The following is a 26,816-nucleotide window of genomic DNA, read 5'->3' on the forward strand; positions in this document are numbered from 1 at the left end:
TCTCCATATCGATCCATACCTGGAAAAAAAAATACAGTAATTTCCCCAGACTGCACCGGAACCCTGACTGGCCATTAGCTGCGAGAGACATGATGTCAGCGATGGACCCATTAGACATTCAGTACTTCTGAGAAGCTTGTTGTTCATGTGTGACCAGAATACAGGCAGAGGGGTAACAGACTGCAGAGTCATGATGTGCCGCTAGCCTTCATCTACAGCAGCAGCAGCTCAGGCTAATCTGCAAAGGACCAGGCTCATTCAGGACACAGCGGCACACCGTACCAATTAATACTGATAAGCTGCAACACACGAGTCACTGCTGCGGCAGAGATATCTGCATAATCCCCAAACTCTGCATCTGTAAAGGGAATTATTTGTTGTGGTTAAAGTGCTCAAACTGGATCACCTTCATCTGTGAAAAAACCTTTGGAGTGTGCTGCTGGAGTGTGATACAGAAGGAGATGCAGCTCAAGATAGAAAGAGGTGAGTCAGACAGGATGGGGGGAAAGCACCAGAGTCCGCATCAGTTGAGCCACTACAGTCCTCCGACGCACCGGAACCTCGTCAGGTTCCTCATTCTACCATCATCTCCTGACAAAATGGCACAAAGCGACACTCATTAAGCAGCAAGAGCACACCACACTGTAATGGGTGTTTTCTGTGTTGGTCATTAGGAGTCGAGACCACTCCGCTCTGCTCGCTCACTCGGTAAACACTGCCCTCTGGTGGGGAAGGCGTGGAGCAACAGCTGGGAGTGGAGGGAAATAATGCTGCAATGAATACAAACAATGATTTCAGAAACATTAAAATTTGTTTATTGAATCACGAAAAAGGAATTTGAAAACTTAATTTACACATGAAATATGATTCAAACCTGAAGTTTTCCAGCATAAATCACCAGTTTATAGATAGAATTAAATATGAAACACCCTCATGGCACCAGCACAAAGAAAACCCTCTAAATTCATAAAGGAGAATAATTTAAATATTTCAATCACTACTACTCTTAGTGGTCTCTGTGTCAATGCCATTTTGACCTCTTAAACCCCTAATCCTCCATAAGAGATTCATTGAAACAGATTCATGGTTATAATCCAGATTTATCCTAATCCAACTGAAAACACTGCCCCACAAAGTAAATAATAACAATAATAAAAAACAGGTACAAAGTTTTTCAATGGTCAGACATGGCAATGTATTTAGCAACCGTGTCCTTCATTCGGTGGCTTTAAGGACGAACAGAAGGATGCAAAACGTCTGCTGCTCAAATACAAAAATATGGCTCTAAGGCTGTGCGCCCAATCTTCATCAAAAAGTCTAATAGGAGACAGAAAAAGCTGCAGGAATATGTGCTAAAACATGATAAGACAGCAGTTTAAAAACCTAATGTCGTCATGGTCTGTGGCTCTCGTCTCGGCGCTGCCTGATTAACTGCAGCTAATGGCTTCTCTGCAGGGCGCCTGTGTGAACACAGACTTCATGCCAGCTGGGCTTGAAAACCAACAGATGCACCTACCAGGATTTATTGGTCTTCTCCTAACCAAGTTACATCTATAACCACAGCAGGTAGGAGTATTTGATATTCTGTATAAACAGGTTGACATTATCAGTTATAACATGGCCACGTTTTGAAACTGTATAGGATGCTGGGATTTTAAACATTCCGTTATTTTACATTCTTGTGCAGTGGTGCACAGCAACAGCTTGCATCTGGCTCAACACCATAAAAGCAACATATCTGAACATTATCATCTCACAATAAAGACTACTGGCAACATGGAAGAAAATATTCACATTCACAAAGTTATTACTCTAGAAAAGAGTGAAATTGTGTCCTTTTTAAACAGAAATGCACCCAGTCATACACACAAACATCCATTTCTTTCGACGACCCTCAGACGATCATGGCGGATGATATAAAGCTGTCTCCGCGGCTGACGGGAAGATTCCCGTTATTGTCCTGAAGGTCACTGTATGTGTGCAGGTAAGGAGGCGGGACGTCATTGTTCCTAGGGTCATCCCAACCTGAGGGGGCACCAGAGAAGTAAAGCTCTCCATCGTGTGATCCAAGTTCGCCATCGACGTCATCTTCCTGGTAGCCATCGAGGTCCTGCCAATGACAATATAAGTGGTGAATGTTTACATTTGTTCCTGTCATGACTGGAAGAAGAAATCAAAACCAGAAAAAACACATATTGCACCTAAAATTATCCAAACCCCGCTGGCTAAATTCTGACTTGCTTTAGTATTTGCAATAAAAAAAAACAGGGTTATATATTTTTCATAGGTGCACATTCATGTGCACCATGAAACCTCAAATTCCAGGACTGCTGTGGGTAAGTTTTCCATTGCATGTTAGAAAAAATGGATACAGAACAGATAAAAGACTAAATATACAGAAAGAAGTAGAGTTTGGGCTTTATTGGATACCAAAGGAGGCTGTTCTGTGGAGCACTAAGGTAAGACTGGAGCTTCTTAGGCCTGTGGTGCTGTCATTAGTAAAAGTAATTTCTAAAAAATCTGTTTTTATCCACTTTACTGTTCTATAATTTATTTCCTGCACATTTAGAGAAAATGTTTGCTTAAAATAAATCAATTTATGTATTGCCTGTTCAAATACATGGAAGAATTATTGGACATAGTGATTAAATGTGCCAGAAGTGAGGCACAGATGGCCCATTGCTGTCTCTCTTTAAAAATCCCATATACATATAATAATACATATGTTCTACAGATGCGGACACTTCACAGTCTGTCTAATACATGTAATGAATGTGTGACATATTTAGTCTGAGCAGCCATGAATGCACAGTAAAAATCTGAAGGACCAGAAACTGATAGGGGGCAGTGCTGAGCCCCATAGGCACAACAGGTAACAAGTGTCCCTCTCCTCTTTCTACACATTGAAAAGACTGTAAACAATCAGAAAAAATACACTTGGAATAGAAACAGTCCAGAATGATGGTCCGTCTTGAAGTTCATCTCCAGATTTTTAAAAAGTAAGGCAAACAAAGTTTTTATTTACAACTGATGAAGATATTTGTGGAGAATGATTGGCACATAGAGGTCATATACAACATATACAACAATTACAGGTTAGATTCTACACATTTTTAAGTTGTAATTAAAAAACAAGACAAAAATAACATTTCTTAAAAATCTGATTTTTCATCATCAGAGTTGAATCTGAGTGAGTGGAGGCACTGTAAAGTGTTTTGGAGTCCTTGGACTTGGTAAGGCGTTCTATACATGCAAGTAACTTACCATTTTCCCCAATTTGACAACAGGTGACTTTATTTAATTTTCTTGCCGTCATAAGGCTAAATTAAAAACTTATAAAATAAAAATATTTTAATCAAGATCAAAACTGAAATATAGGATTGTACTTTTGTTCTATATATTTGGCTCTGTAGCAGTCATGAACCTCACCACACATTGCTGAGGCTGCTAATGTTTCCAATATAGTCAAAATAAATGGACATAGAATTCTATAATCTAATACAATCCCAACTTTTTTTAGGTTTTATGGCCGTCATTTATATTGAATATATCTTAAAGTAGTCATATCCTAGATTTTTACATTTTGAGGCATCCCATATCTTGTAGTATGTTGATTTTTAGTGATGCACGGAGACACATTTCTTTAAATTCACTCATGGTGGAGAGGAAAACAGAGTTTTGAAATTGAGAAGCTTTGAACAATAGAAAAATGACAAAATAATAAATACATAAAGCTTATGTGCAGACATATTAGGCTGCCACTGCTATATCCAGGCCACCACTTGGTGGCGCCACCAGACGAGGAGGATTGCAGCAAAACTAACAGCACTTTGTGTTAAAACTTTTTTTTCTTCCCCTTTAATAAAATATTATACATTGGTTTAGACAGTTTATGCTGACCTCCCCATCTTGCTAAGGGCAGATAGCTAAAAACATTTAATAAATAAATCATAACGCTCTGGAGAAGAGTTGAGTAATGTGATGAATATTTGATAGAAGCTCACAGGGGCCTTATCGGTGTTAGGAAGAACTCAATTATTATCCAGTAAAGTTAAAATTAAAGTTGTATTAATTTATAGTCAGAAAGCGTTCTCACCGTGACGGGCTCTGGGGTTTGGGTGGAGTAATACTGACTCTGAAGAGGCGTATCCTGGGTCACTGGGACATCAACCGGGTACAACGGCTGTGACTGTACACACAGAAACGCATCAATCAATACATTTCAGACGATCAAATCAAATCTGGGTTTCTATCTGACAACCCGACACAACTGTCTGGACGATAATCTTTGTCTTTACAGCGCTTGCATGTGACTCACGCTGATTTTAGAGCTGCTGGTCTTCTTGGGAGGAGGGGGCTTGTACTTGGGAGGACCCCTGAAACAAAACACACACAGCTGTCATGTTTAGTGAGTCGCACAAATGTGAGGCACGCTGTATGCCGTGCCGTCTGAAGGGAACAGATTTACACAAAAAAAAAGAAAAAAAAAGTGAAGTGAAGTGAAACGGAGTCGTCCACGCTCAGTCGGTCACAGATACTCACCCTAAATGGAATTTGTTTTTGCGTTTGCGGTAGATGGCTATGCCTGTTCCGATGGCGGCCAGGACCAGAATGACCCCGATGATGCCGCCGATGATGCTGCCCGTGGCGGAACCCTTTTGCGGGAGACTAGTTTCTGGGAAATAAAGAACGGCATGAAATTTAAAAGTGTTTGACGAAACAGTAACTACATACTCTGTAGACCTGATGCAGGAGTGTTTCTGCAAAGGATAAACAGTACATCCTGTAGTAGTTTAGCATTTCTTAAAGACATAAGTACTGCATTTATACTTCTGTATAATGTTTACTTACAAGTCAAGTATGAGGTGAAATTAGTTTTATGTATGGAGAAAATATAGAAAACAGTGGAGCCAAAATAAACTAGATTTTAAGCAGGAGTTTAAAGGGATATGTTATGTTTTTTTTTTTTAACTGGAGTTATGTAAGCTCTCCACCTTAAAAATAGATTTCTGTCTGAAATAACTCTGCTTAGGACAATGAAAAGAGAAAAACACACTAGTACAGAACATTCCTTACAGATCTTCTTCGGTCACACTAAAGCAGTTTTAGTCAAATTTTAATAGAGCATGATGACCTTGGTAAATATTAATGTGCTGTTCTTATTGTTTATCCATTTATATCAGAGAAAATCAAGCCAAACTGTAGGAAAAAAGTAAGAGCCCCTAAAACGTACAACTGGTCATTAAGTCATTTCAGTAATTAGTGTTTTTACTCCACTATGGAGGACAAAATCTGGAGACTGGGTGTTCTCCATCAGGATTTTCTACTAGAGAGCAGAACTAATGGTTCCACCAAATACACCAAGTCTATCTGGGCTTTTAGTTTTATGCCACATAAAAAGGAGGCTCACCCAAATAGCTTCTCTCTCACCAAGTTAAAAAAGTTATAATAAAAGTGGCAATGATGCTTTTCTATGTTAAATAAAAACCTTCAGATGTACATTTTTGTTTGTGATTTTTGTGTTATTGCCTGAACATTTAGTAATCCCACCACATGAATATGTTCAAGTGTTATAATAATTTTCATGGCCACAGATGTATTAAAGGCTTGCAGACTGCTTCTACAAACATTTGTGAAAGAATGTGATCCCAAGAGTTCAGCATGGTTCAATGACATGATGCTGCCTCTGCAATAAATCCACTGAGGAAGTGTCTTCTGTACTAAATATCCCACAGTTTTATACAAAAGTGAAAGTGGTTGGGTACATGGATGATCAGGTGCATAGAGTTCAGGGGTCAAACTCTCTACAGAGTAAATATACAGCTTCATGTGTCCTTCAGATTAGCATAAGAGGGAGTTTTATGAAAGAGGTTGTCATTTATCTATAGTGAGCAGCTGAATGCAAGCCCCAACCGTGACCTGAAAAATTTATGTAATTTTTGGGATGAATTCACAGCCAGACCTTCAACTACAATATCAGTGCCTGACCTCACAAATGCAACTCTGGATGAATGTGAAAATCTTCCCATGAACAAACTACTGAACCACATGGAAAGTCTTTCCAGTCTTTAAATTGTGTTTTATGAGTGAATTTTTTATTTTTGCAATACAGCATATCTTGAGAATCTTATGCTGCAAGTATTCAAGCTGCTACAAAGAAAGCACAAAATTACTAGAATTACTAGAATTCACCGTTTCTAACCGTTGTCAAGGTGAGGAAAGCAAAATGATCAAATTAAAACAAGGTAAACATCAGAGCTGCACTCCTCTGTTTCAATAATCATATATTGGCTCCAATTATTTGCATGACCTTTTCAAAACTCCAGGCTGCTCAGGTTGGAAGGCACTGATTTAACAACCATGAGTATTAATGAAATGTCATGTAGCACAAGGCAAGAAGATATCAGACGATATTTCACTTCGCTATGAGTAGCTTAATAAAACGAGGGAATAAAGAAAAAACACTCAGTGACTAAGTCGGGTGAAGAAATGCAGGGGTGTGTGCATGTGTGTGCGTGAACATGTGCAACACTGCTGCTAAAGTACAAGAGGGGTCTTGATTAGAGTGTCGAGTCACAGGGGTGATTAAAAAGAACCAGAGGAATCACGCAGAGGCTCGACTAATGAACCATGTCCACGCTGAGCATCAGCCGCTTTCAGACAGACACACACACAGAGAGAAAGAGAGACGAGGCGTATTTACTGAAGGTGCAGCTCGACTCATTATCTTTGGTATTCCTGGGGGATTATGCTAATGAGGGGGAGGTAAAGGGCAGAGAGGATCTGAGGCTCATCTGATGAGAACAAACTCCTCGTCTTAGTAATTGGAGGGGTCATGATTGAGTGTTGTTAGCCTTCTAATTACGATTCTTTTCCAACAATAGACTACTTTGAACATCTCCTAAAATAATTTCCATTCTTTCACATGCACAGAAGCTGCTCTAATGATCCCGTCTTCTCGGAGTAGTCGTTACGTCTCGCTACATCACCTCCAAGACCGACCCAGCACGATCCCTGCTGCTCAGAACAAAGCTGTGGGTTTCCTCTCTCGTTGGGGATTTATATTCTAATTTATGAGAGAGGGGTTCATGTGCACCATCATCACAGCACACTTTCCAAAAATTTATCATCGCAATCCCACCTCTTTTGGGAAGAAGTCACAAAAATAATCACAAAGCTCCTCACATATTAAATAAAACTGTCTCCACAATCAGAGCCGGTCTTTTGATGAGGTGAACTGAGTTAATTGTGTTTTCAGGAAAAGCTCGCCCTGCTCATTTCTTGTCACCAAACCCAACAAGTGTGTAGTTTTCATTATCAGAGTCACAAAGTGAGAATACACTCACAAGAGGACATATTTTATCCGCCAAATCAAACACTTGTGTGATTCACTTAAGATCTTCCAGAGCTCTTCTTTTTGATTCCTATTATTAGATTTAACAAATTTAAACTATGAATCACTTCTGCAAACATTTATCATAATTAGAGGCTTAAATAGTCAGAAATTGTGTGTAACCTTTGACCTAAACGTGTCCAAGCAGAAGCTAGGACATGAAAAAGAAGCTATAGAAAAAATTTGTCTGACTTAATATGAAGATTTTGAATTTAAAACAGAATGAAATGAAAAGTGAGAATATAAAGATGTTCTTTTGGATTTGAATAGAGATGAACAGAGACTGATTTATTCAAAGAACAGAGAACGAAGCAGCTTAATGAGATTTTTAGTGATCCAATCGGAAGTCATGTCAAGTCGACCAGATTCCCCACCGTCAGAGTCTCATTTTATTTTATTTTTCTCTTGTTAGATCAGAAATCTGAAGACATTAAAGACATGGGGGACCTCTTCATCCAGAGAGAGCCACCTTTGAGGCATGTTGGTGTAATTTTATTCAAGTCCAGTCAAATACTTGGTATTTGGAGTTCGAATGTAGTTTTTAGATACAGCACCAATTATAAACATGTATCAAAAACCTTATCACTGTGTTCATTGCAACTGCAAAGTCACAAAAATTGTTTCAAGTTAATTTATTAAGTGTGAAAAACACCATAAGTGACATATCACCTGATTGGCACCCATTCCTAGGAAATATATCATGAAGTTTTGGAAAATACTTTTCATTTTTTAAGCACATCAGAGAACCTTTGATTAGTAATGAGCTTCCTATTGTTCCCGACTATAAATATGCTCCAATAAAGAGGCCATTTTCTCTTTTTAAAAATAAAAACTTAAAACTTGTGATATTAACATATAAAAAAACAATTTAAAGCACATTTCAGGTGTTTTAGACATTGGTCCAACAGTTGTGGATTTTTGGGATCTTCTTACAAAATTATACACATATAGCATGTTTATACTCCAAGTATTAGCAAAAATAACCAGTAATTTATTTTCTGTTTATGCTTTTTGTGTTGATATAAGATCTCAAGTCTTATTTTGAGATCTGGAGGAATTAAAGTTTGGAGGTCACCATTTAAGACAGCCAGCAACTTCTCCTTTAAAACTGATACAGAAACATGTTTCTTATGAAGAACAACCCTGATAAACTAAAACTTTTTCATCAAAACTTGTTAAAAATGGGAAAAGATCTGATTATGACAAAGCTATAGTTTCTTAAAATGATGTTTACTTATTTCTTTGAAACTAATATGCCAAGAACAGATAATTCTGGGAGCCCCATACTGTATTAAATTGAGACAGGAATAATAGAAAGTTGGTCACTCCAAAGTAAAAACACACACACAAAAAACAAATAAAAAACAGCTTCCAATCCAGGATGGGCAAAGGCCCCCAATGCCCGCTGCACACAGATAATCCTTGTACGCAAAGAGCCTTGAATAATGAATAGATTTTGTTTTCGTCTGCCAAACTGAATTTTACGCAAAGATTTCGAATCTAAAAAGTAAGAAGTCGTCCCTAAATCTGAGCTCAACATGCAATGCATCCTTGCTTTGATGCAGTGACGGCCTTCGGCCTCATGGTGGTGCTATGTCTCTTCAGCACCGCAGCCTCTGCTGGCCTCACGGCATTTTAAATACCTGCCTTTCCCGTATTGCCTGTATAACCGCTTCCTCATTACAGCGCCGTCTCTGTTTATCATCACGCCAACCTTCTCATTTTTCAGCTCCCAGCGTTTTTTCTGAAACGACACTGAAGCCCTCTCTTTCTCTCCCTTTTTTCTTTGCCTCTTATCTTGCAGCCGTCATTATCCAACCATGTCATTTCACTCAGCAGGTTTCAGGTAGAAAGTGATTCCTTCCCTTCAGATAACCTCTGATTGAGAATAAAAAAAAAAATGCTGCAGGAAATAAGGCTCAGTTTAAAGGACTGAGGTGTGAGAGTGAAAGAAGTGACTTGTGATAGTGCCATTTGTGTTGGCCCTGTACACTAGCCATGTCTTTCTGTAATGAAATCTCAGAGGAAGAGTGTGTGTGCTGGATGTGTTTAAACCTGTGCAGCTTTAGGCCAAGGACAAGACACGCAAGCACAGTTAAGACCCATCCAAACAGAGTAAACACAGCGTATGAACACCCGGCTCTGTATCCCCGCGCTCACTGCTTCACTTGACGTATTTACACAAGAACTCTACTGCTTCGCTGCGTGCCCTTTGCCCTCCAGCCTCTCCCTTCCAGACAAGCACAATTTACATAAATAATAAGAAAACAGATAAAGAAAAAAAAAGTGCACACAAAGCACCATCCAATTTATTTGAGAGGAACGGAGCCCAGAGGCAGAGAGTAGTTTCTTTCAACCAAATCATGTTCTGTTTTATTTCTTCTTTTTTTTTTTTTTTTTTTTACAGTGAATGGGAAAATGGGCCAGAGATCAGATTTAGTTTTGAGGTCGCGTCTGTTCCTGTGAGCCAATCAATGTGAGAACAATCTGATCTGAAAGGCATCTTTTTCCCCTTCCTGTGCAAGAGCCTTCCCCGCCTGACCAGCCAGTCAACCATGGACCACCGTGCTCCCACGAGGCACAGGAGAGAAGGAAAATAGGACCTGGGGGAGGAGTGGGAGTGTCGGGAAAAGGAGATGAGGCTGAATGGTTGGCTGAAGATGTCTGAAATTACTGCAGACCTACTTCTGCAGGATGAAAATACCACCAGAATCTCTTGAGCTTAAGGATGCATGGATGAATCCTGGACACAGCTCCCTAACTGAGCATTTTTCTTTCCCCAGTTTTATCTCAATTTCTCTTCATTTCTGGTTAAAGGGGTTGCTCAGATGTCACAACTTTCTTATCTGGAGGATTGCATTGTGTTTGTAGAAAAGTTACGAAATGGTCAGAGTAGCAAAAGGCTAACAGTGACTCAGACAATCCACAAGTCTCAGCTGATTTTAGCTATTGCATAAGAACTGAAAGTCAAAATGTTTAGATCTATGAATAATCCATCCATCCATCCACTGTCTTATGCTCATCAAAAATTGGATTGTGAGGCTAACAGGTTCAGGAGAATAATCCTGACATCCTCCTCCCTGGGTCATTCTGGGGGAATCCCAGTGTTTTCAGGTCAGAAGAGATACATAATCGCTCATATCTGTTCTAGCCCGTCTCCTCTCACATGCCTGGAAAACCTCCAAACCTCCAAACCTTTGAGCTTGGCCCAAAAGAAAGACTTCTCTTCTCCATTTTATGTCAAGGTTTGAGATCAACCCATCTCCAGTTGTATCCTACAAGATGTACATACATCTGGACTCCTTTGCCTGAGGCAAAGGCTGACCCTTAACCCTGTACCTTTTGCTGGTTGAGAAGCGTGGCCACAGATTCAGCTGCTCTCATGCATGATGCAGCTCATAACTTGAAGACCACCACAACAAGCCTATCCAACCCACACTGTGAATAATTTTGACCATGCACTGAAAAATCTGGATACTGCTCTTGTTTTGGTTATAAAACAACTGATAACACAAGCCTCCCTGGCATTTCATACTCGGCAACACCCTTCACAAAGAGCCTCAGCTTACTGTGTGTTAAGTTTTGTTTCCCTTTCTGAGTCAAACAGTTTTACGAAACTTCTTTGAAGTCGACCCAAACTCCTCTTACAAACCCTCCCCAAATCCTTTCAGCAGTAAAGTCTCTTCTCATGCAACCACACGCTACACTAATGGAAATTAATCTTCTACACTTTTTGGAGAACACCATTGTGAAGTGTCATTTTCTCTGCCAACAAACTTCTGTACCTCTATGGTTACACTGACTCAGGCTGCCAGCTCCATCAATCTGCCTCATGACTGCTATTAGTCAAATAAAATTTTTCAATTTAGCTGCTGGTTGTATTTCATGCAAAACCACTGAAGATAGACGATCTTAGGGGTCTTCAACTCCAGGTCTCAAAGGTCAGTGTCCTACAGGTTTTAGATGCGTCTCTGCTTCAACTTGAGTGAAATAATCAGGTTATCAGCAAGACTCTGGAAAACTCGACTACATCATACTGAGGAGTTAAATTAGCCATTTGATTCAGGTGTGTTGGACCAGGCACACATCTAAAAGTTTCAGGACACTGACCCTCAAGGGGAGGGGTTGGAGTCTCCTGGACTGTCCCTTTTCTTTTCTAGGTCTTGTAGTTGGGGGAAAAAAGTATAACAGCAACAATCAGTTGACAAGGTTAACAACAGTCTTCAGTATTGTTACTTTGGAGCAACAATGCTGTTCAGCTGAAAGAAAAAAAATCTTGTGAAAGTGTAGACAAATTGCTCCTAAACCGGTAAAAATACAACTGGTGGCACTTGGGTTGTTTTTACTGGTACTGTCAGGTATAGTGAACCCCTGGTATTCAGAAAAGGTGAAGGCCACAATCGCCACAAATTGCTAAAATCTGTGAATACCTTCTCTAAAAATGCTTATTATATATAGTTTTAATTTTTTAAATAGCAAATATACCCTAATATGAAAAAGTGGAAAGTGTTTTGACACTATTCTTCCCTATTGGGGTACAGCCAATCAGTGACAAGGAAATCTATTGATGCTCCTTGATTGGCTGCTTTGCAAACACCAACAATAGCATGTAATTTAGCATTGTGACTAGGTATTTCAGCTTCCCATTTTCCTTTGAATATTTCAGATGTGGATTTTTCACAAAAATAATATCAAATACCACAGAAAAATGTGCAAATTGGTGAATCGTTGAAAACGGAATCATGAACACAGCATCAACAGCCAAAGAGAAACACTGTTCAAACACAGTTTTCAAAAAAATATTCAGGAATTTCCTTCTAAAAACTGAAACATTCAATTGCAAACTAGGAACAATGCTGGTAGCTACTTATGCTGGGATGTTAAATCTGGGAATGGCCAGCCTAACCGTGTCCCAGTGCCAAGGAAGAAAAACAAGTGGAAGCTGCTGGTTGATGTGTTCAGTGAACAGGATAACTGCTATTGGCAATGCACACAGCACAGCCCAGATTTTATATTTTCAAACACAATATCAACATGTTATCTAAAAGTGTTGCATTGTACTGCAATGCAAATCATCAAATATGCAAATGTGGGCATCACCAAATTTTAAATGCAAGAAAATTGTATTAACTCAGACTTGAGGGGTGACTTTCAGTATTTCTTCTTTAATACGTGGCTAAAAATGGATGGAAATTTTAAATCGCATCCTTCTACTCATCATACAATGCCAGCTAATAAAACAGTTTTAACACTTTTCGTTGGTTCATTGGATGAAATGAGAAAACCCAAATTCTGCTGCCCTTTGGCTTCAATCGCCTGTCAGTTTGCCGACTCTCGGACAACTTAGAATTTCGCAAAATGGTACTTGTAATAAAAACTTTAAGAACCAGTAATGTAGATGGATAATAGCAGTTATTATCCTGTGGGTTTAAACATTTTCAGTTCAAGTGGTGCTAAATAGCTGGAATCAGAAAAAACGATGGGGTTTGCCCGACTAGATTCAACAAACCTGCAGTAAAAAGATATCTTTCTACAACAGATAAGGAAATTATGAGTAATAACCCCACAGAACCATCCATTTAGAGCTCTTTTATGAGTATCAGGAGACAGATCAGCTCTTTCTAATGACTAGGAGAATGTGAGTCAGTAGTAAAGGAGCTAAACGTAGGTAAGAGTAGCAGGCAGAAGAGGATTCATTGCAAGATGAGTCAAATGGAGATTAGTCCAAACATCGGCGCTGTAGGAAGAAAGACATTTAGGAGAGATGAGGCTGGAGGAAAGGAGGCAGCAGGTATAGCCAGGAGAGATGAAGCCTGTGATTAAGAGGCTGGCTTTTGATAAGTACAGTGGGATTTCCCTGCTGCTGCCTTCGACTGGCTGATCACACACTGAGAGGAGATGAAGGAGAAAGCAGAAGACAAAGATCTCGCATCCCTCTCTTTTCGACTCAATCCCTTGTTCTCTGCTGCTTCGTGTTTACGCCTCTCCCTGAAGGGATTAAAGTTAAACACGCTGGCCTATCCTCAACTTCACAGCCTAGGCTGCCGGCTTTTGCTGCATTTGTTTGCCCTCCTCTCCATCACCCTCCCTCCCGCCCCTTTCTGTCTCTCTGTCATCCTGCTTCGTCTCTGGTTCAATTTAGGATTCGCTTGTTTGGCTCTGTAATACGACAGCACAAATCTGCAGCGTCTCTGTCTGCATCTCTTATCTGCTGTGTGCCTAACGAGAGGAGATAAGCCTGTTTTTATTACCCCCACTGACCTGTTCGGCAAATCTGAACGACACACTCACTAACAAACAAGTTTTTAGAGCGCTGAAAGCATTTTTACGATCCTTAAAAAACACAGCCACGTATATCCGTAGAAGAAAAGGAACAGATATATGTGCAGTTGATCTTGGCTTAAAAGATTACAGTGCGACTGTTCATTGAAAAAACAATCCTGCTGCAGCTGACGATCAAATTTGTTTCTAATGGGTTAGCTGGAGTTTTATGAAGTGACAGCTGACAAAAATATCCAAAGCTCGATGTCGGTTTGGCCACGTGATGCTGATGTTACGGGATTGCCTTCAATTTGTGTCATCTCCACCCCCTCTGACCCTGTCGCACTCCTTCAAATCACACCCTAATATGCTTTTAAAGCATACTTAAACACATTATATAAATCCAACACACTTGATCATCCTGCAACTATTAAATGTCTTTGACTGAGAAAACATTTTGATTTAAAATTCTCTTTTCTGAGATTTACTGAGTTCCTTTAAAAACAAAAACATATCAGCTGAAACTGGAGACTTCTGCAGAAGTTTGAGCTAAACGGCGTTTCAAAACAAACCAGTTTCAGCTGAAATTTGAGCTGAAACTCTGGTTGCAGAACAAACACAAAGCACAGAAAAACACAAGGCTATCACGGTCCCAGCAGAGTGCCTGGAGATGAGATTAGGACCGAATGAATTGATGGCCTCTGAAGGAGATTAAGATAAAGAACAGTGCGTGTAATCTCGTTGCTCACTAAGAGAAAAGAGAGACCCCTGGCCTTTAGATTGCGCGGGTAACTTCGTAAAAAAACACGCACAGCTCATCCATCTGTTGGGGCATTCGTTAAGGTTGAGGCTTTTATGCACTTGGTAAATTGCATCACAAAACTATTCAAAAGCTCTTGAACTTTCTCACATTTTGTTGTGCAACAGCAACAAGCTTTGGTGTATTTTACTGGCGTTGCATAATTGCACAGTTCTGTGGAAGGAAAATGATGCACAGCTCATGAATTGCTTTACAAATTAAAAGTCATTTGCAGAACCACTTTAAATGTCATAGCGTTGCCGCAGATCCTCAATTGGACGCTCTGCTCGGGACACTAACCGGGCTCTATGACACTTTGCTTTAAAAGTCAGCTGCTCAATATTGCAATAGCAGAGAATATATTGGATGTAATACTTGGTTTGATTTTTACTGCCTGATGCTTGTTGAAGCTTACAAAGTGTGTTGGGACATTATGATGAAGGAAAAGAGTCAAGAAAATGTGCTAATGGTGATAAGTATATTTAGTGAAAGAAATGCGAGTTCTTTTGGAGTACCATTTATCAAATATAACAAAAGAAGAAATTTAAGTGATACATAAAGAGAAAAGTTAGAATTCAAATTCAAAATTAATGAAAACCAAAGCAATAACATTTTCATGTTTTTTCTCTGATATAAACTATTAGATTGTAGCTCTGGTTACATGTTTATGGTCACTGTCATGCTGGAAAGTGATCAGCAGCACCGTCATGTATCAGGTTTTCTTCCAGTCTTATCTTGTATTGTCCTCCATATTTTCCTGTCCCTGCTTTAGATCAGTAACCCCACAGCATGGTGCTGCCACCACCAAGCGTGGCCAGGGGGATTGGTACATTCAAAGCCTCCTCTGACCAGAACAATGTCTACCACATGCAGTTCACTCTCCTAAAATAATGGTAAAAAATAAAAGTCATTTTTGCCAAAAGTAATTTTTATTTGTTTTGTTTTGCAAAAACTACTTTTGTCTAAAAATTACAAAAGTGAATGATTATCTTCATCTTCCCTCTTGACTATCTTGTAGTCAAAAGGAATATATGTCATCATGTAATCCTCTTGACTGATTGTGAATCTTCGTTGCTTTTGTTGTTGGTGTGTTTGTTTTTATCTTTAACAGAACTCTGAGATTTTCACAGCTTTGGATGTTTTATTAACTATTCCTGCTTTAGAGTTTTCCATAACTTTCTCCCTGACGTCTCTGTTTCTTGGTCTTCATGGTGCTTTGTTCACTGATTATCTCCAAAAAAACTGTGACCTTCAAAAAACCTTCTTGTAAACTCCGTTAGGGGACTTTTGAAGATACATTGGATTTAATTTGTGAGTACAGGAGGAAAGTAGGAGAACCATTCGTCCCTTTCTTTCCTTAATTATGCACTAATCTAATGAACATCTAAAAATCCCTGTAAATTACAATGAAGTGTATACTTGTACATGTTAAAAATGTAAAAATGTTCAGAGGCACGGATACTTGTGTTTCTGTAACACCAGAGTAGAGTGGACTGCAGAGGAGTGAACAGAAAGACTAAGATCAGAAAAAGTGGAGAAAATACTGTTGGCTGAACGATACAAGAGTCCAGAGCCTCCTTGATTCTACACTGTAGCCCCTCAACACACACACACTCTTAAATTATTCACCATTAATGCAGGAGCTGCAGCTACCCCTCACTTTAATTTTATAACCCTCAATCGCAACTGTCATTTACTATTCTCTGCACGCACAACACCATTACAATCCATTTTACCGCTAAACAAATCAGATCAAATTGATTGGACTTATTTGGACAAACACGACCGCCTGAACGGCTCTGAGAGGACATGCTGAGGCGATCTGGCTGAAGGAAAAAGCTGTATGGGTGTGTATGTGTGTGTGTGAGAGAGAGATGGCTTAGTTAGGGTCTTTGGTCAGGGGAAATCACCAAGACTGGTCCTGTCTAATCTTCCGTGATCCTAGAGATCAACATTATACATTTGAACTGTCTGAGGATTAAATTAACGTCCCAGTACGCACCGTCTTGTGTAAGTGCACATGTGCGTTTTGGCATTTTAAAAAGCTCAATGGTGGATACTGTGTGAACTCGGTGTGTGATGCTGCTCTTCCTCTCCAGGGAGACAGTGTGTTCCCTGCCACAGTGCATCAAAGCACATTTAGTTGCCTTGGGAGAAGGCAGGAGCTCTCCTCTTTTCTCCCTCCATCTCTTTCTCTGCGTGCCTCCATCATCATCGTTCCCCCCTCCATCTCCAACTCTTTCCTTCCCTTCCTGACAAGGTCGCTGTATCCCTCCCTCGCTGTCTTCCCTGTCAATATTTACAGTCCACTTTACACTGGCAAGAGGGGGGTAGGCTGCAGCCAGCAGAGAAAAGCAGGGGTGCATTAGCCAAATGTGGCTGTCCACTCAGGACATGAATGATCTGTTGTACTACAAACACTCTGCTCCTCTGCAAACACATGCGCCGTCACGGAAGGGCGCCAGGTATAGCTGGAAAACGCACTTTACACAAGAGTGACAAGTGCTCTAAAAGCACCGGTCAGTTTGTCATAACAGCTATAGGAGCACATTATGTTTTATAAACAATTTTTAGCACTCCAGTGCATTAAAGTAATAATACCGAGCTGTGATGTATCAAACAGTAAAGAAATACAACTAAACTGCACAATATGTAGGTTTTAACAAGCTAGTGTTTTCTGCATCCTTTTACGAAGTTCCAACATTTTACTGCACTATAAATCCGTCGTTCAGCTTGGATGCAATCATCTCATCCAAACATGCAAAACTGCAACAGAAAAATATCAAATAAAAGTTTATCTCACTCCCATTTGATTGTTAAATCTTTAGGAAACTTTTTTTTAACATTTTAGATTTGGTTTTCTTTCTAGAGTATGCTGAAGAAACAGTTCCCTTTTTACGGAAGGAGTCAATGTTTAAAGTGTTGATGCTTCATAACCTCTCCAGTTCTCTTGAATTCTTGAGATCAATTTCTGGGCCAAATCCTGACAGATGGTCGCCCGTTCTTGGAACCGGATAAGTTTTTTTTGGCTCCCGCTTATTTACCCACCATTTTAAAACAATCTTAAAAATGATTCATCACATGGTGGGGCCAAAATCTGGAGAGTTACCATGGACTCAAAATGTGTGTTTTGATCTTTGGACATCTTGATAATTTTTTTCCCCCTCTGCTCTTTAAAGCTAGGAAAAAAAGTTCTGCCACTTTTGAATCCATGCCAGCTCCAACACACCTGAATCACATGTGAAGTTAATGTAAAGTTAATGCAGACCTTGTTGATATGCCACAGAGGAAATTCAGCCTTTCAACCTGGATTGATGTAAACTGTTGCTCTTGGACTTTTTCTTCCAACTCAACGTGACTATAATCCCTTCTTTTCCAGAAATGTTTGAAATAATTCAACCAGGAGAATTAATATGAGTTTGCTTAAATCCAGTGTTTAGTGCACATCCCGCTGCCATTGTTGCTTGAGCTCTGCACTGGAGGCTACTTGATTCTGACTTTCTGAAGGAGACACTCCTGGTGGCTGATTAAAGCTCTTCATTGCAACTAGATCACTAAACCTTCGATAGTTCAGCTTTATTTTCCTTCTTTTTTTCAAAGCAGAGCTCTCTGGAACGGTTGTACACCAGATGTCTTTTGAGAATTTGGAAATTAAGAATGAAGAATTTCATTTAGCCTTTTAGCACAAACCATTCACTGCAGTACCTGTCTTAAGCAGTTGATATCTCTGCAGACAAAACCAGCCTGTTTTCAGTACCTGGTAGCAGAAGAAGAAACTAAGAGGATGTGAATGTCTTACACAACCTTATAAGAGTTGCGTTTTAGCACCTTTAAAAAGTCATTGAAGTATTTTGCAGTAATTAACCCCACTTTATGTTTATATTCAACCAAATATAAGCTTGTAGAAAGAAAAATCAATACGCTTTCAGACTCTACTTTATTATGCTTCTTGTTTGGTGAATGCGATGGATGCTGTGTGCAGACTGCCACAGAAATGGGGTCATGCACAGCTTCCCGAAACAACACAATGGGCTTCCTGCAGACGACGGCAGGTATAAACTAGGTGTAATACTTCCCTATCCGCTCTTTTAAAGGTCAGAGCTACCTATTAAGTTCTTGACAATCTAGATGATTATTATATGAGGTCTAATATGTCAGCTGTTCCACATAGATATGGTCACTTCCATGTAAAGCAATGAAACACATGCTTCTGTTAGTCAAATGTGCATTAATAACACTTAAATACTTAGTATATACTTTGCCTTACATTGCTTTGCTTTGATTAACTAGAAAAAAAAAAGTGAGCTAAATTTTTGACTGATTTCCCCCTTTCTGGGATAAAATATTCAAATAAATTTTCACACGACAATTATGATCCCCCCCCCCTTAAACGTGGGTCAATTCCAGCCTTCAAGTGCCACTATTAGGTAACTTTTGGATGTTTCTCTGTTCCAACAGACCTCAATCAAATGATCTCTTAATGACAAAGTTTCTGCAAAACCTGCTGTGATGCCAAGGAAGCAATTCAGGCGTTTGATGCATCCAAATGTTGCAGGACAGGATTTGCAGACCCCTGTACTCTAAAGTCAACTTTTATTTGCTAATAAAGCACTTTGTAATCAACTAATACACACCTGATCACAGCACAGGAATCCAAACAATAAGAATAGTCACATAAAGATCGAAAACAGCCGCAGGATTTGTGTGTATGCCAAATTGTTTGACCATGACTGTATTGTGGAGGGCAGGGAGGTTGGTACAAACCTGGGCAAGGTTTCAAATGAACACAAGCTGCTTTGTTATTCTGAAGGAGTCCACAGCAGAAGACTTTAGGGGTCATAATCTCCGACAATGTTTAGCTAGCTGGCAGGTGGCAGATTCACAAGCAAGAGCAAACATGGGTCTTTTCAACAACTTTACACTGCTTTAAATTAGCTGCTCTGTCAAATGTTTGTGTTTTTGCAAAGGTTATCAGATTAAATCTTAAAGTAGCTCTTCAAGATTTTTTTCCAAAGTATACCGAGGTGGGACATTTAAACACATTATGGATTAACTGGAAATCCAACAAGTTGTGGAGCTTGTGATCTGTTCTCATTTAGCAGAATCAGTGGGGGCCACAGTCCAGTTTAAACAGAGCTTCAAACAGCCGTGTTCGGGGCCAGAGCAATTATCGTGTTTTATGTAACGGCCATGTAGAGGAACATCACTCGGCGCTCGCACGTTTCATTGTAGGTCTCTCCAAAAGCACACAGATGAATTTTGATTAGCACCCCTTGATATCACTCTACAGAAAATGGGAAATGGAATGAAATGAGGTGAGGTGCCATTTGCATTTGCACATTTGTCCGTCTGTCTGTGATGGCAGACTGACGGCGTTTTTATTCCATTACAATGTGAAAATAATCTATTATATTTCAATCTTCTGAATTTGTGAATGATGAAAAAATAGCCAATTTTCACTGTAGGATCCGGATGGAAATTTGAAATCAAAGCCATTCCAGGGAACTGGAAAGACTTTTTTTTTATTTTGTATTCTTGCTGAGAGCAAAGCTCGATCTGTCAATCTGAACTGTACACACGACTCTGTGTGGAGTCTCTGAAGAGGACTAATGAAGAGAAAGGGAAGAAACACACGTGTGAACTGCTTGACGCCGCAACCCTTCTCAGACAGAAACACAAACTTCAAATCATCACCTGCTGGCAGCAATTTATACCTGTCCATGATTTACAGGAGATGAATCATCAATTATTATTTCAACATGGAGAGGAAAACATTTTCTTCAATGTACCAATTTGTTTTCATTTTTTATTTACGGATTTCTCTTGTTCTTCATTATCAACAGCAACAGCAGCAATAATCACCACAGCACTTTGAAAAACAAAAGTAGAAAGTGTTTCCATGAGGGGAAAACAACAGATCACCCTCCCTCATTATATAACATTGTTGAATCGTGTTTTAAATTAAATATAGCTTATTACTCTTTGTCTCTCCTTTGTTTAGGACTCTGGTAGAAGCGACGCTGCTAGATATTTCTGTCTACCATCATAATTACCTCTGCTTGCATAAATAAACATCTAACCACACTGCACCCTATGGACAACATTGTTACCACTCCTGGCTAAGTAGTTCTCACTGTAATTGACTTATTCACAATATTTAATTAAAACTAATGTGTTTGCATGGTTTCATTGCAGTTGGACTATACAGGGAACATGGAGGCTGCAGGCATTAAAACTGTGGGTGTTCATATATTTTCATTTATAAAAAATGCCTAAAAATGGAAAAGGAAACTAAGGGTTCCTACAAAGGCAAGTATGGAAAAATAAAAGTAAAAATCAGGAAATTCAGCAGTTTTTATTTAGGATAAACGTGAATAAAAGAATGAAGTAATATCTGTGTTTGCAGACTTTATTTCCAATGCATTCAAATGGTAAATCCATCCACCCATATCACAGAAAGATAAAAAAAATCTGATGTTTTCACATAACATGTAGGAACCCTGAAACTAATTTAAACTAACTCCAGGCAGGTACTCCTCTCACCCTGAACAAATACTGTAACCTACAGTAAATGTTGCAATCTGAGAATATCCGGCAACCTATTTTAGCCCACCGTGCCCCCAGGCCTTCCATCCATCTTCCCAGCATGCTTTTCCTGCTCCCTTCGCCCCCTCAACACTCCCCCCTCCTGTGACACTGTCACTGCGGCCTTGAGGCCAAGCAGTCAGGAGCAGCTGGTATGTTTACCTGCCCTGCTAACCGCGGCTAACCTCTGGCTAAAAGCTACTCTCACCTCATTGCCCACCACTCTGGAGCCTCACACATACACACACACGCTCTGGAAAAAACACTTTGATATCCTCTTAGATTTCTACCCTGCAGTCAAGAAGCTATACCCTCTCTTTCCTGCAGCCCGCTAAGCAAAAACCCAACATATAATGAGATGGGGAAAAAATAACGCTGAGGACTTGGCTACCGCTCTCTTCCTCCCTTTCTTTCTGCAAGCATGAAGAGTCAGTTCGTTCGCTCCTTTTAACTCACACCGACTCGTGAGAGCGCTCGTCATGTCGCCCTCCCACCAAGTCGCTCACAAAGCCTGCCAGAAAAGAAATAAGGCACAGAGGACGAGCGAGATGGAGAAGGAGGGAAAGGAGTGTCAAACATATAGGAAGGAACAGAGAGAACTGACAGAATAGGAGATTCAGTCTGAAGAACGGAGGGGAGTACGATAAAGATGTCTTGGAGGGAGAGGGTTTGAAGATGCTGCAAAATGCCCGACTATTACTCTTCCCGATTGCCTACGCCACTAATTATATATGTGCAGAATTACGAGTGTTTTTCTTTGAAACGGCCATTTCCCTTCCAGCTTTGTTTGTGTTGTTTGTACCTGCTGCACTGTTGACCTCAAACTAGGCAGACAAAAAGAGCCTCACACAGAGTCCTGAGAGCGCCATCGCTGTAATAGGCCCCATCTCTCCCTCAAATGGCCTCTCATCAGCCGCTGATTAATGACACACAGAGCCGTAATGGCCCCGCGCACTCTCCACATTCATTTACTCTCCTCTTCATCCAACACCCCTGGAGAGAAACCACAACAATGCGAGCTGTCGAGACACCCGAAAACTGCGCTCTCGCTGAGCCCGAATTCAAACGCTCATTAAGAAAGACATTTTCCTCTATTGCCATTTAGTTATGCAGGGCCACTGGGAGCCGATGTGGACACAAAAGCAAACAGCGGAGATGGGAAGGTGGAGAAGGAAGAATTTATAGGTTCAATTTATCTGTGTGGATACAAGGAATGGTTTCATTATTGTTTAAATGTGTTTGATTGGCTGACTGTCAAGGAGTGCTGGTGATTTATGCTCTGGGTTCCCATAATGTTGCAGGAAAACAACACTCATACAGACTTGCCTCCAAGCAAATCTAAACTGTATTTGCTTGGGGAAAAAACAAAACGTCTCGGCTGTTTTGACTTCTGAGAACGCTGTGGATGTTTGAGCTCCCAGTGGTCATCAATGTGTGTCTGTCAACAATCCGGCTCATTACAGCGCTGCGACACTTCCGCCTGCTTCAAGTGCATATAACCTTTGAGCAAAGTTTTATTTTATGGTAGAAATAAAAACATGAAAAGTGTGGCATTCATGTCCATCCTATTTGTTGCTGCTGTAATTAAAGCTATTCTAGCACCAATTTTTGATTTAACTTATTATACTGTAGCTCTGGCTTTACGTTTAGGATCACTGACCAACTGGAAAGTGAATCACTGCCTTTTTGTTCTTCAGCCAGGTTTTGCAGACAAAGAGAAACCCCACAGCAGGTCACTGCCACCCCTGTGTTTTACTGTGAGGATGGTGTGTTCCAGTAGCATTTTTTAGTCTGGCTAAAAGTTCTGTAATGGTTTGGTCTCAGTGGACGAGAGCACCTTCCTCCAAGTTTGCCATGTTTCCCCTACACGACGTCTGGCTATATTCTTTCAGTTCTAGTTCATCGGATTCTTTGCAAACTGTTTTTGAAGCTCCATACCTCTCCCAGAATAAAAATTGGTCCCTTGATATCTTCTCTGCTAGATTAGCCAGTGGATGTTTTGTTTGGTTAAAGTCATGGCGTACACTCACAGGATGAGCAGTGAATTTCACCCAGCTGTAAGTTTCTCCACAACTTCCTCCCTGATCTCTCTGCTGAGACCCTTAAGTCTTTCTGCTTCCGTCTGTTCACAAATGTTTTCTAACAAACCATACAAAAACAGCTGGATTTATACTGGGATTAGATTAATCACAGTTGGACTATTTTGACCAATTTAGATTTTTAGATGTAGATTTTATGTAGTTTTATTGAAAGAGTAATAGGGATTGGATATAACGGATTTTTAATTGCAAAAATGCTGAAAAATAAAAAAAAGATGCAACTTTATTCTTCCACTTCACCATTATTCACTATTTTGTTGCTTCATCACATAAAATCCCAGTGCATTACATGCTGAAGCGTAAAAAGACTTCACTTTACAAGATGCCATGCAAATATAGATAAACGTGTGGAGCATGGGTGCTGTCAGCTCCCTTGCAACTCGAGGCCTTGCACAAAAAAACTACAACTGAATCAATGTGCGCTTCCAGACGCATGAGCACAGATGCAAATAAACCCTCACACGTCAGGAATGAAAGACACTGAATTGTTCTACATACGTCAAATGACATTACACTGAGTATCCGCTATTAAAACTCCCTGCAGCATCAATAATGAATAAATCTACATTACCATGCACTGAAGGCAACGCTGCTGATCTCATTGCTCCAAACTAAAAGTGGCTGGAGGTGCACGTTCGCTAATGGAAATGCTCTTTTATGCACCATTCATCTCAATGCTCAGACACAACCAAACTCCAGCCTCTTCCGCCTCTTGTTCTTGGCTCTTCAGATACTGCCGCTCTCTCCCTCCATCCTTCCTCTCTCCCTCCCTCCTCTGCGAGGGTCGTCCGTTTATCACCGAGTGTGTACGTGCATCTGTGTTCCCCCATCGACACTATTTATGCTCTGTGTCTCAGCGTGTTTGTGTGGGGTAATCAATAGTGTTTCAGCGAAGGACACTTAGCGGCGGATCGGGGCCCAAATTCAAGACAGCATGAAAGACAACATGACAGAAACACTTGTGCTGGACCTGAAGGGGCTCAGTGTGACACAGACCGCAGAGACAGCGTTCAACCTAAGGCGCGCACGCACACGCACGCACTCCCTCACACACACCCTGGCATGCCTTTGAACTCTGAATCAGGGTCTTCAGTTACATTTAGAAACGTTTACACACTACTGAATCAAAGCAGGCAAACTAATGAGTTATTGACCGATGAGCATGCACCCATTCCACCAATAACAAACGTGACCAGCGTCCCCGTCACTACCAGAGTGGGCTGTAATGGGGGGAATGCGCATGGAGGTGCGTGCGGCGGGGCTAACTGCGTGTACACAGGCCATTATTAAAGGTTTAGTGTGTGCTCACCAGTCAGTCAAGCTCCAGGCAGAGGAGTCAGCTTAAGGGCTCATAGCAGCTCCCTGAGGAGACACTAAATACCATCAGCCGTTTAAATCCATCCATGACCATTTTAAATATGCAGCACACACTCACTCCATTTTTAATAAGGGCTCTGAGCAAGACGTAGGGAGGAGAGAAAAGAAAGGGAGAATAACAGAGCGGCGGGCTAAGAAGTGACAGGAAGGAATGTGAGGTGAGTCGAGTCTGTGGCGATGATTTTCTGGGTGTTGGTGGAGACTCACCCGAAAAGTAACAAAAAAAGAAGTTGTGTCAAAGTCTGAGAGGCACACAGGAAGAATGGCAACAAATACACGCATCCTGCACAGCCAGGTGTGCAGATAACATAAATAGAGACAGAAAAGCGATTCTGTGGGGGTGGATATTGCAAAAGCACTCGTGAGTGAAAGCAGGAGATGATGCAAAAGGTTTTGATTCCTTCCAGAGGAAAATCCAGGCATTTTTCTCCAAGTCAAAAATAAATACTATTACACACACCTGGATGAGCTGTAAATTTCTTCTTAATCCGTGGCTTAACTTAGCTCAAAACCCCGTCTGCTCTGCTCAGATTTCAAAGCACACCTGAGTGTGCGGCGGAGTGTGCGCCGCCAGAGAAACAGCGGGGGAAAGTCTGTTGTACATTTTGATCCGAGAGCGGATGAGATATTAGGATCAAAGTCGGGGAAAGTAGGGGGAGGAAATCAGCCCGATCTTGGCTCCGAATCCACCAGAAACACCCAGACAGACAACCTGATTAGCTAGGCAATTGTGGCCTATATCCAAGAAGGTGAGGCGAGGGGAATATTGATGGCAAAGCCTCAGGCGAAGTTGTACGTCAGGCCCTCTTGAAGCTCCAAATGACACAAATCAGTGGTAAAGTTTATAGGTTTACCTCTGACTATAGTCAACCTTTATGTAGCTCTGACTTTAACATGATAGTTGATAACGTGCTTAATATGATTTATGTGTTAAGGTTTTGTTCCGTTCACTGGAACAAGACTGTTATTTGCCTTCTTTGAATTTTCTAGGTGCATAAAAGCTAAACATCCTCATCAAGTCGGATTAAAAAATGAAACTTTAAACATGACTACACAAAGCTGCTGCTCAGTTCTTTAATATCAAAGCAGAGGTCGTAGAGTTACTCAGGTAAACTGCAGCCCATTAAATTCAAGAAAAAAGTTCCCATCACATCCTCCAGTATGTAAACATTAGATCTTCCCATAGCAAGTTTAAGTAATACAGAGTTCATGCAGGGTTTTAATTTAAAAGTCAACTTAAAGTTACTAGCCTGAGGTGCGTTTCCTGTTGACGTCAACTGCAATTAAAATAAAAACAAATCTGCTGGGTAAATTCTGATTTTCAGCGGTGGGATTTTGTGAATATGCCGATTTTTTTGTTGTTTTTATTTTTATTTTTTGCAAGTGACCACACAGGTGGGAGTGAGGCGGCAAAACTAGATGGCGAGGATTAAAAAAAAGAAAGGAAAAAAAACTTTGTGGTGATCAGCTGGTTTTAGTAAATACTGTGGTGGATCAGCAACCTTTTCAAATTCTTGGGCATTTTCATCAAGTCTCTCAGTCTTTTTTCATAAATAAAACTCAAATGAAGAAAGTGTTAAGGATAAGTAATTAGAGTTGTAGGCCAGGGCAGAAATATATTTATGGGAATTGTCACTTTATTAGTGCATGAGCCCTTTCTCTTAAACATTAAATATTATTGGACAGTCAAATTTAGCTTCAAGGGTTCAGAATCAAATGCTGCACACTTCAACATTTGTAGCTTAAACCAATTTGCGATGCCTGGCCTTGTCTGGGTTCTTGGTTACACACCTTGCAGCAAGAAGGTCCTGGGTTCAAATCCCAGGCTGGTCTCCTTTTGCAGGGAGTTTACATGTTCTGGTGCATACATGGCTTCCCTTTGAGTTTTCCAGCTTCCTCCCTCAGTACGTAAAAACACTGTCATTTAATCTCTTATTTTCCTCTAGTATGAATGTGTGCATGATTGTTAGTGTGCACCCAAGCATTTAAAAATAAGTTTCAGGTACAGGATTTTAATAAAACATGGCAGTAAGGTGATCTAGTAGTCTTTCTATCCAAGATCTTAATTGCCTAATTATACATCATCTTCAGTGGGTTAATTGCGCCAGAAATTGTATTTGTCATTTAATGGTTGGGTGGAAAGAAAATGCTTAATGTGTAAAAACATTTGCAGCATGAAATAGTAGAGTAAGCTTAATCTGTTGACTGAAATTAACCTAACAGAACCAGCCAGGAGGTCATTTTGTGACGGGTTTTTCACAACTCGTCACAAAATGACCTCTGTAGGTGGTTAATGATGGAT

The 26,816-nt window shown here is 40.3% G+C and overlaps 1 protein-coding gene across 1 annotated transcript in view; it reads right to left on the reverse strand.

Annotated features, from left to right (window-relative positions):
• Positions 1-792: 792 nt before the first annotated feature.
• The window catches only part of si:ch73-22o12.1 (nectin-2), a 117,820-nt gene continuing 91,796 nt past the window's right edge, over positions 793-26,816 (reverse strand). The window contains exons 7-10 of the mRNA XM_032554760.1: positions 4,543-4,675; positions 4,319-4,376; positions 4,097-4,189; positions 793-2,110 (exon numbers count right to left, since the gene is read on the reverse strand). Of these exons, the coding sequence (XP_032410651.1) occupies positions 1,895-2,110; positions 4,097-4,189; positions 4,319-4,376; positions 4,543-4,675 (500 nt within the window). The 3' untranslated portion in view covers positions 793-1,894. The remainder of the gene's footprint in view (positions 2,111-4,096; positions 4,190-4,318; positions 4,377-4,542; positions 4,676-26,816) is intronic.

This window comes from Xiphophorus hellerii, chromosome 3 (genome assembly GCF_003331165.1).
Source record: "Xiphophorus hellerii strain 12219 chromosome 3, Xiphophorus_hellerii-4.1, whole genome shotgun sequence".
In the NCBI taxonomy this organism is placed as follows: Eukaryota; Metazoa; Chordata; class Actinopteri; order Cyprinodontiformes; family Poeciliidae; genus Xiphophorus; species Xiphophorus hellerii.